Genomic DNA, 11,319 nt, shown 5'->3' with positions numbered 1-11,319 from the left:
AAACAATGTTGATGACAGAAAACAAAAACAACAAAAACGTCTGCTGCACAAGAGCACAGCACGTACACAGTCTCTTCAACTATAAAAAAGGAAGTGCAACACACACAAGTCTTTGGTCAGTGAAATGCACGTAGGAGCATTTTTCCTCAAAGTCAAAACCTACCATGTGTTCAAAAATGTAAGAACTTGTGACTGTAGGTTTGTGTATTCTGATTATGTTACCATTTTTCAAACTTGTGCTTTTCTATCTTTAGATCTTTGGATGGACGTGGGAAGGCTTGTGGTTACGGACAGGCTTCACTCATTGTGCAAAATTATGAAGATCAAATGTAACAAAACAAATCTGACCAACATGAGGTTAACACATTTTGGGCAATGTCATTCTAAATCAGCCTGAAATCTATAATTTAACACAAATAATAAATAAAGGAACTTTGGCACAAAGATTGGGCAAAATTATTAAACATTAATTTCTTTTCCACTCACTCAACTACTCACCACAAAGACAACGACAGAGCTAGATTATCTTCAAATATAAGTCAATAAACTCTCCAAACAAGAATTGTCAACAGCTTAATTTAGTTTGAGCAGTCTGTCAAGTGATATGTTGAATGTTTACAAGTAAATGAACACTTTAGGTTTTTTTTTCTCAGCTTTGTCATCGCTCACACACGATAACCAGCTTTTGGCACAGGGCGATGCTACAAAGCAGTGGGCCTCCACAGACTGCCAGGAATTATTAAATACATTTCATCATCTCTGAAGCAGCTGAGGCTGCTTGTCGTCATTCCTTGATCATTTTTGTCCTCGTCTGAGAAGCTAAAATATCCTTCCATTAAATCTGACACCTTTTTTCCACTCCTTCCGCCTCTCCCCTCTCTCTCTCTCTCTCTCTCTCTCTCTCTCCCTCCCTCCCTCCCTCCCTCCCTCCCTAGCTCTCTCTGTGCTAGAGACAGATGTTAATCTCTCTCTGTCCTAGAGACAGATGTTAATCTGTTTGGCCAGCTCTCTCTCCAGGTCTGAGATCAGCGTGTCAAAGTCTTTCAGGCTCAGCCTGCAGGTGAACGGTGCGTCGAAGTCCAGCGTGTAGTCGTCCACGTACAGGCCGGCGGGGGACGGCGCCCAGCTCTCCTTCGTCACCTGCTGCTGCGTCCTTCCACCATCATCATCCTCCTCCTCGTCTTCTTCGTCGCTGTCGCTACCCGCCACCTCGTCGTAGTCCGCCTCTCCTCCGGACATGAAGTCCCGGCCGCAGAGGCTCCAGTCGCCGGCGTAGCGGTTGCAGGGCGGACTCTCCATTCGGCCGCGCCCACGCCTCGAGACCACCGCCTCCTGGGGCATCTCCAGACGCAGGGGAAGCCGCTGGCCCCGCCGCCGCAGGGCATTGTGGGATACGGTGTGGGATGGGGGAGGGGAAGGAGGTGCAGGCTCTGTGGTGACGGGAGGAGGAGTGGGGGAGTCTGAGACTCTGTCTGTGGGAACTGGGGAGGAACAGACACGGAGAAAGAGTCTTAGACACTGAATCACACAGAGATTACAATACACCCCCTTACACACACACACACACACACACACACACACACACACACACACACACACACACACACAGACACATTCACAGATGAATAGGCCTTCACTCATATATGCAGACATATACAGAAATTATCATATTTGTCCTCCCTTGGCCACAATAATGGCCAGAGGAAGTGAAATGGCTGTATGTGTTTCTGCCAAGATACACACACATTGTACAAGCATCAAAGACAAGAGCGAAGATATATAGTATATCCACAGTTGGCCCAGAGCAACATCTGCCCCCACCCTTGAATCCACACACAGACCCTTCACATAGACAACACTAACTCAGTACTCTCCCACACTCACACAAGCAAACACACACAGAACCTCAAGAGACTATACAGACCAAACCCACACACTACCCAATGACAAGGGTGAAAACTAGGCTTGGGATTGGTGCTCTTTCAGATAACAAGTCCGAGCGGACAACAAGATGTGTCAACTCAACTCTGCCACCTTGTGGACACAGGAGGGAATTACAATTGAAAGAATGCGTTTCAGACAGACCGACCGACCGACAGACGGACGGACATACCCTCTTATAGAGATGCCGGACGCATCTAAAAATATTAGGTGTTGTGCTGGGTGACTGCATCTGCATCCTCAAGCTGCCAAGGCCTATGCACCATACTCTTTAGAAACATCTCTCAACAGTGATGAAGTGTGACTTCCTCAAACTCTGAATTTATTTCCTCCAGCAGATTTAGGGAAAGGGTCTCTCTACCCACGTTAAGAGCATGTGTGTCTCTGTCCTTTATACATTCCCAACACAATTTGCCAGCTTTTTGGCCTAAGGAGAATCAGTTGGAAACTTCTTCCTGGTGTTCAAAGTCTTTAGGTTGTACTACAGTACTGCCATTCACTCTGATATTTGATATAAGATTGATTGTGTTCCCAGAGAATGGCAATTCTGCCTTGCACCTTCTGCACACAATTTCTGCCCTCAACATCATGAGCTCACGGAAAGATGTGAAGTAGAATTCATAAGGACTACAAGGTGCTACGAGAATCCAACCTACACTTGGGCCCCGTTTTTTTTGCTGGACAGGTTCCTAACTGAGTGAAATACCTTAAAACAAAGTATCCAAGTGACATCCAAGAGTTGGTTGAATTCCCTAAATCCTTCGGATCAACAATCGAAAAGGAGATGGTCTTTTCCTAAGTCCTTATGAATTTTACTTAACATCTTTTCTTCACTTCATGAGAATTTCTATCAAGGTCAAGGACTATCCGACCGCAGCCTAGGCTACTAATAATGTGAAGGCGGGTGTTATTGATGTGGGTCACGTTGATCGCTTTTTGATTGGGTTGTTGTTGCTGTTTGAAAGGAATTGTGTAAAGGATGCTCCAGTGTACCCTATGCTAGTGTACCCTAACGAAAAGAAGCACTTATCACACCACCAGACACACACACCAGCCCTCATCGTGGATGCCACTCAGATTCTTCCAGGCCATTTCACTCAGTAAGGAACCTTCCTTAGACACAGAAGACTATCCGCACAGGGTCATACATCAGCAGCACAGGAGTAGAGTTGAGAGAGGTGAGCAAGGTATAGTAACGCGACCTATTATCCCGCGGGCCACCAAAAAATCCGCTTAACAAATATGTTTTTATCAATATAAATATGGTTTAATGAATCAACCTTACATATTTCAGAAGTGACAGGTGTGTAGAACATGCACGAAGTCTTGTTTGACTCTCAGCAGGAACATTTCTTAACGTATTTTCCGATTTGTTTTGTACAGTCGCGAAATGGCAACAAAGTTGGCGACGACCTATTATCCCGCATTGATGTAAAATGCCGTTGGGAATCAAGCTCAACAAGAAAAAGAATTTACACCGAACGTCGCGAAATCAAAATTCTACTATTTGTATCAGGCTGGTTTGTACACGCAGTATTACAACACTTTCTTATACACTTCAATACGCTGTGTGGCATTTTTGGGCAGGGACTTAAGTTTTCCGAAATCTGCGATCCTGGATGACACCGAAATCAATATTAAGTAACGTGTACCAGCGCTTGCGGGATAATAGGTCGTGCGGGATAATAGGTCGGGCTACGATAACATAGTAATAACTGTACAAAGGCTGTACATTTTATACTGTGTGAATACACACACACATACACAAACAGCACAACCACAACCCAACCCAACCACCCATCCATTCATACATAACCCACCCACACACACACACACACACACACACACACACACACACACACACACATACACACACACACACACACACACACACACACACACACAAACAAACACACACACACACACTCACAACACACACTCACTAGGCCACAGCTGCAGCAGGTAATGCAGGACTTCGATGTGTCGCTTGAAGTCCACAGCACTGACGATGTCCTCACTGTGGGCGAAGCTCCGGCCCCCGCGGCCCGAATTAAGTCCAGGGACCACCGGTGCTGTGGGCACTCCCGGCACACTGGGTATCCAGGACTCCTGTGTGGGCGTGAGGAGCACGGGCCCGAAACACACGGCCAGGTTCTGGCATGTCATGCGGTTGCTGTCGCAGAAAGACGCCACCAGGCTCAGGTGGTCCAGAAGCAGCGTGAGGGTGGCCTACAGGAGGAGATGGAGAGTGTAGTTAAAGAGACCAATACTGCAGGGGGAGAGTGAGAGTGAGCGTGAGAGTGAGAGTGAGAGTGAGAGTGAGAGTGAGAGTGGGGATAAAGATATACACTACTGCAGGGGGAGAGTGAGAGTGAGAGTGAGAGTGAGAGTGAGAGTGAGAGTGGGGATAAAGAGATACACTACTGCAGGGGGAGAGTGAGAGTGAGAGTGAGAGTGAGAGTGAGAGTGAGAGTGAGGTTAAAGAGATACACTACTGCAGGGGGAGAGTGAGAGTGAGAGTGAGAGTGAGAGTGAGAGTGAGAGTGAGGTTAAAGAGACACACTACTGCAGGGGGAGAGTGAGAGTGAGAGTGAGAGGGAGAGTGGGGTTAAAGAGACACACTACTGCTGGGTGAGAGTGAGAGTGAGAGTGAGAGGGAGAGTGGGGATAAAGAGACACACTACTGCAGGGGGAGAGTAAGAGTGAGAGTGAGAGTGAGAGTGAGAGTGAGAGTGAGAGTGAGAGTGAGAGTGAGAGTGGGGTTAAAGAGACACACTACCGCAGGGGGAGAGTAAGAGTGAGAGTGAGAGTGAGAGTGAGAGTGAGAGTGAGAGTGAGAGTGAGAGTGAGAGTGAGAGGGAGAGTGGGGTTAAAGAGACACACTACTGCAGGGTGAGAGTGAGAGTGAGAGGGAGAGTGGGGTTAAAGAGACACACTACTGCAGGGTGAGAGTGAGAGTGAGAGGGAGAGTGGGGTTAAAGAGACACACTACTGCAGGGTGAGAGTGAGAGTGAGAGGGAGAGTGAGAGTGGGGTTAAAGAGACACACTACTGCAGGGTGAGAGTGAGAGTGAGAGGGAGAGTGGGGTTAAAGAGACACACTACTGCAGGGTGAGAGTGAGAGTGAGAGGGAGAGTGGGGTTAAAGAGACACACTACTGCAGGGTGAGAGTGAGAGTGAGAGGGAGAGTGGGGTTAAAGAGACACATTACTGCAGGGGGATATGGGACACAAAGAAGGTTTCTCAGCACTCAGTAGTCAGGAACACTGTGAAGGAATTCAACACCTGGTTAGAAATGTCCTCTCAAACATAAACACCACTGTCTCTTGTTCTCAATCTGTTCTCATCTCTCTGGTTATATACAGGAGAGTTTCTTCTGTTCTCAATCTGTTCTCATCTCTCTGGTTATATACAGGAGAGTTTCTTCTGTTCTCAATCTGTTCTCATCTCTCTGGTTATATACAGGAGAGTTTCTTCTGTTGTAGCAGAGGTGGGGGAGGTCCCTCGGTGAAGGGAGGGAGAGAGGGGTGAGGAAGAGAGTCAGTGTTTCAACAAACTGCCCACACTTTTTGTTCTAAAAAGATGGGGAAGAGGGATGGGGGTTGATGTTGGCATTGAAAAAAAGGAGCACACAGCATTAAGAGGAGAGGTTCACATTAGTCTGTTTGTTTTGGAATGAGCCGGGAAACACAAGGCTAAGCCCTCTGGATTCAAAAGGGGGGATAAACAAACATATGATTACCCAACGAGAGAGAGAGAGAGAATGATAGAGAGGGGAAGAGAGGTCTGTAACATTCCGTTCCGTGGCTCGGTGCCAGTGAAAGGGAGAACGTTCTGGCCCTCATTGTGGCTGGGCTCTCGACTCCCACCCCTCCTCCACCTCCCCCTTTCCCTTCACTCCATCTCTCCGTCCGTCCGTCCCCCTTGTTCCCCTCACCCCATGCCCACTTTCTCAAGCATTCTTGTTTAATGCTGTAAAAACACAATGAGACGTTTTCAGCCTCACGTGCGTTGACACGAGCAGTGCTTATGCGCTCGGCGAATGGACGGGGGAAGCTGGTTCTCTGTCATCATTGTTGACTCAGGCAAAAGAGATGAGGAGAGAATGAACAGAGGAGCTCACAACCCGAGTCGTTCTGGAGTGACGCCCGTTCTCTTCAGCGTCATAGCAGCATCAGGAATCAAAGCCTACATACACTATTACCGAGCAACGGGAACAAAGGATTGCAATGGAAAAGAGGAGGGTGGGGGGAAGAAGAAGAAAGGAGGAGTAAGGAGGTGTACCTTCTCGGGCTCGGGCAGGCAGTGGAGGAGCGAGACGGTGCTCTGGCACCGCTGGGCGTCCGCGTCCGTCCGGCAGGCTGGCCTCAAAGACATGGCCTCCAGGACCACCTCGTACAGGGTCCTCGTGATGAGTGGCGACGGCAGTTCCCGCAGGTAGTCCTTCAAGATGCCTGAGCCAAATAAAACAAGAAGAAGCAGCCAGACTTAGTGACGCCACAGAAGCAAACCAGCCTTTTGAACATAGTGTGTACATTCTCCCCAAGAGCCCTCCACCATCCAGCTAATCTTATTTCCCTCCTGCTTCTCCTTAAATCACTTGGGCTGTGGTTAATGCTGTCACAAGCGTTTAATATATCTGGTTGCTGCTGTCATCTGGGGTAGAATGCTCCTCTTATTGAGGCAGTTGGGCCTTCACTGGCAAACCACCAACAGAAAGCAAGACCCAGATAGCAGCTCAACTCTGTGCTTTTGATTTGGCATTGCTCAGGGCCAGATAGGAGCTAAACTCTGTGGTACTGATCTAGTATTGATCAGGGCCAGATGTGTTCTACAGTCTAGGGCCATATCCATAACAAGCATAGCTTTTTATTTCACCCAAATTTTGCTTTAAGGTCTAAGTCAACATATTTGTACTTCCTTTTTCAACACTGACACAGGATATGACACAATCGATGAGGGCCATGTAATATGCTAATAAAGGAAGTGTGAAACGGACCAGTGATGACATTGACGTCTGGGTACAGCTCCTCGGTCAGGGCGACTGCTGTGCTGTCCCTCTCAAACGCATCCCTCAGCTCTTTCTTGACCGCGGCCGAACCACACAGGCGATACAGGCCCACTCCCTACACACACACACACACACACACACACACACACACACACACACACACACACACACACACACTTGTTAATACACAGCAGACACCAAGAGAAAATTGCGTGATGTTGACAACTTCCAACCATAATAACAAATGCCTCAGCTGAAAAGAATCTTGCCACTAGAATGCCAAACCCCGGCTCCCTCAAGCTGTATTTTTCCACAGAAATCTGACAGACTCCTTCCCTTTAGTTTCCACTCCATAAATAGTTCCATGTAGTGCCTGATGTAAAACGTGTGCGGCTGTAAAAAGGCTCTTCCTACCTTCAGGCCGCGCTTCTCGATCTCGGCCACGGACTTCTGGATGAGCAGGGGCACCGGGAGTGTGGAGCCCTCCTTGTCCACCAGGTGGCGCAGCTCCACGCCAAAGACGCTGGGAGGGGGCAGCTCGCTGAGGCGCAGGGCTGGGGCCTCCCACTGCTCCAGCAGGGTCAACTTCACATACAGCAGCCCCCGCGGCTCCAGACGCACACATAGCTGCTGACAGCGGGAGCCTATGGGGGAGGAGGAGGAGGAGGAGGTGGAGAGGAAAGAAGAACGAGTGTGTGAAAAGTAAAGTAAAGGTGGAAAGATGGATGGGAATGGATGACAGCAGCAAAGAGAGTAGGAGGGAGGGAGAGGAAGGGGAGGATTGAAAACAACACAGGGGGAAGTGAAGAGAGGCAGATCGAGGGAAAGATGTGGGGATAGAAAGAACAGAGGAGAAGAAGCACAAACAGTGAAAATGATTCAGGGGGAAAGCAGGGAAGGGAGAAGAGTTAATCAATATATCTCCTCCAGAAGTAATGCTTTGATCTCTTGGGTGTCTTAAGTAGTCTTGCAGCACTTAATGTTAATGTGTGTTCCTGTAAAACCTGAACATGATCTCCCTCATTCCCTCCATGTTGACTCACCCCTGAACAGTGGTGGGATGGCGACGGCCCCAAGGCCGCAGACGCGGTTCCGTGAGGGGGCCACAGAGCTGTTACCGGGCTGCCCGGTGCCAGCGGTGCCCGTGACTGGTGTGAGCACCACCAGCTTGAGGAGGCGTGCCCGCTCCAGCTCCAGGTTGAAGGTGTGGTTGAGGGGCAGCGTGGCACCGCGGCAGGTGAGCAGTGCCGTGCGGGCGCGTGTCACGCCGTCCACCTGGATGGCACAGAACACCTCCTTACTGGCGTCGCCCCTTTGCGAGCGCACCAGCTCCTCCACACCCACCAGGTGCACGGTGAGGAGGCCCGACATGCGCTGGGCACAGCGGGGCTGATCTGCCAGGCTGTACAGGCGGAAGGAGCCGGTGTCGGCCAAGGGCACCACCGAGCCGGAGGCGGGTATCTCCAGCCCGAGCTGGTGTGAGGGGAGAGGGTGAGAGGCTGGGCCCTGAGACTCAGAAGGCGCGGAGGGGCCCCCCTTCTTGGGCAGGAGCTCGGGGGAGTCGCCGTCGCTGAGGTAGCCGCCCTTGTCGGCGGAGCGTGCCCGGGAGGCGCGGCGTCGGGGGCGGGCAGGGGGGGCGCTGCTGTCCAGGTGGTAGCGGCTGATCACATTGTTGGACGACTCCTTGCGGGCATTGGGCGGGGAGGCCTCGTCCGTGCCGCCCCCCGAGGCGCCACCCTGGCTGTTGCCGTGGCGCGAGCGCGAGGAGCGCAGGCTGAGTTTGCGGCGCAGCTCGGGGAGCTTCCGCATCTTCATGGACAGGCGGCGCACCGTCCCTGGAGACTTGATCCTGTCCATCACGCTGGTGCCTGCCCCGCCCGAGGCGCTGGACTTCTTGGAGGAGGGAGCAGGATTGTCAGATGAGGGGGCTGGACCTCCACCGGCACTGGTGCTGCCTCCACCGCCACCGCCACCGCCACCGCTGCTGCTTCCTGAAGCTCCAGCCACGGCCTGAACATCTGACTGCTGGACCCTCTGGGAGATATCTGAGAGAGAGATCAACAAAGGCAGATCACTTGAGAATGAAGTGATGAACTGCTGGATGGTTTATGCATTGCCATCTTTCTGGGAAACACCAAAACCCAATGAATCCCACCACACATCCCTACCCTGTTCAGTCTTATGTTGAGGACCAGAACAGAGCTCAAACATTTATCCCTCATACACACAGTATAGAATACATCACAACATCACGACAATGTCAACAACGTGAACGTGAACAGTCAACAGCACTAGTCCTTTGAAAGCCACCATGATTGCTTGAGTCAGGGAGGTGTCTGTACCTGGGCTCTCCTTCCTGCTGCTGCTGCTACTGCAGGCGATCTCAGCCGACACGTCTCTGGTGTTGATGCTGCCCCCTCCACACTGGGCCCCTCTGCTGCTGCCGGTGCTGCTCCCCGGCCCTCCTGCTTTTAGGGCCCTGTTGTGACCATCGTTCCCCCTCTCCCCTCTCCTCCTCCAGGGGTCGCCGTACTCGCCCCTGTTGTCCTCTGCCCGGGAGTCCTCCTCCTCTGGGATGGGATTGTACCAAATGTTGTTCTCCCCCTCTGCACCCTGTTTCCTATCAGTGAGGCCGCTGGGGAGCAGGCGTGAGGCCTCCTCTGAAGCCTGGGTCTTTCCTGTGGACAGCACCCAGGCTCGGCTGCTCCTGTCCAGATGCTGGAGGTAGGCCCCGTGGCCGGCCCGTTGGACCGAGCTGGAGGAGGTGCTGGCCTCCACGTACCCTGCTCCTGCGGGAGTAGCCAGCTCAGACAGAGCCAGGTCGATTGAGTCCCACAGTGGGGTTGAGGGCCCAGCCTCCCAATCAAAAGTGGGACTTCTGCCCTCCACGCCATCCTCGCGCAAAGTTCTTTGGCTGCAGGCCGGCTTTGAGGCCTGGGCCTTTCCTGAGGAGTTCTCCCATTCCTGAGCTCTCTGCACCAGGCTTTGAGTGGCCTCGACTGTGGGCTTGTCCCTGGATGCAGACGCCTGTTTTGCCCAGTTCTGTTTTTTGGCCACAGTTATCTGAGTCCTTCTGTTAAAGTCTTCTGCGAGTGAGCTGTCTACTTCGGCACCGGCAAAGGTCAACACTGACGATGACAAAGAACTCGGGGCTAGATCCGTCTTCCCTTGGACATCTGAAATTGGAGGGGGAGAAAGGGGACATCAATTACTGTCACTGCTGGGCTGACTACAGCCCTTATTTGGTGTGAAAATATTTGGTTTAGGAAGGAATGAGCACCATCCTGGGGCTGACAGACTATGCGGTTCAAGTCAGGGCAGAGAAATGAACTAAATCCATCACACTGAATCTTGAATAAAAAAGCCATTAGTCTGATGATAAAGCCATGTGTTTCTGTTAAAAGGCTTTTGCCCTTCATTGATCTGGAAAGGCAGGCTTGAACTCCAAACACTGCATTCTAAAACGAAAACCTCCCAAAGGGGAAAAAAAAGATGAATATAAACAAACAAACAGAAGAACAACCAGATACAGAGGCATGGAAAGCATGGGAGGGGGACTGAACTACTTGGTGGACTATTTTAAAGCGTCGTACTCCCCCCTTCTCTCTCTCTCTGACATCCTGCACATCTGGTGCTCTCTCCCCCTCTCGTGACAGAATGCATGAGACTCTGTCCTGACCACTGCACCCATGAATGGGCCCTCTGTCCGTCCTGCGCTGTGTGCTTGAGTGCATCTATCTGTTTCTGCATGTCCATCTCACTGTTTGTGTATGTGCCTGCGTTATGCGGGCGCATTCCTGCATGTTTGTTGGTTGCATGCATTTACGAGAGTACGCAAGCTCCGAATGTTCAACGCGCGGCACATTCCTCCAAATGAGATGCCTGCGTGTGAGAGCGACAGTGTCCGTGCGAGCACCAGTGCATGTGCGTGTCCGAGTGTGCATACGTGTGTGTGTGTGTATGTGTGTGTGTGTGTATCTGTGTATCTGTGTGGGAAACAAAGTTAGACTATCTGGCCCTGTCAAGCGTGAACCCCATACAAGCACTCCGCTATGACAGCCCAAAGTGCAGAGGAGCTCATGCCGGAAATCGTGAGCAGAAGTGGATCAGGGTTGCTGGTGACCTGGAAACAGAGCGACTGAGAGCCTCACTCACACTCACACACACACACACACACACACACACACACACCTCCAGCCCCCACGGGCACACAGCCAGAGCGGAAAGTGGAGCGTTCCAGTCTGTACAGGGGGACGGCAGATGACTTCCTGTACTTCCAGCCCAGCCAAGACAGAAGACCAGAGAGGCAGAGGGGGGTGGGGGAGGGGAGAGGAGAGGAGAGGAGAGGAGAGGAAGACAGCGTGAAGA

The 11,319-nt window shown here is 51.3% G+C and overlaps 1 protein-coding gene across 1 annotated transcript in view; it reads right to left on the bottom strand.

Annotated features, from left to right (window-relative positions):
• Positions 1–975: 975 nt before the first annotated feature.
• Positions 976–11,319, bottom strand: part of syde1 (synapse defective Rho GTPase homolog 1) — a gene marked incomplete at its 3' end in the record, with an annotated part of 17,260 nt that continues 6,916 nt past the window's right edge. The window contains exons 2-8 of the mRNA XM_080834296.1: positions 9,294–10,127; positions 7,995–8,996; positions 7,366–7,595; positions 6,940–7,066; positions 6,225–6,394; positions 3,885–4,170; positions 976–1,481 (exon numbers count right to left, since the gene is read on the bottom strand). Of these exons, the coding sequence (XP_080690422.1) occupies positions 976–1,481; positions 3,885–4,170; positions 6,225–6,394; positions 6,940–7,066; positions 7,366–7,595; positions 7,995–8,996; positions 9,294–10,127 (3,155 nt within the window). The remainder of the gene's footprint in view (positions 1,482–3,884; positions 4,171–6,224; positions 6,395–6,939; positions 7,067–7,365; positions 7,596–7,994; positions 8,997–9,293; positions 10,128–11,319) is intronic.

Source organism: Sprattus sprattus (genome assembly GCF_963457725.1).
Source record: "Sprattus sprattus genome assembly, chromosome: 3".
NCBI lineage: Eukaryota > Metazoa > Chordata > Actinopteri > Clupeiformes > Clupeidae > Sprattus > Sprattus sprattus.
Note: the sequence above shows the minus strand (reverse complement) of the source record. Positions and strands in the feature narration are given on the sequence as shown.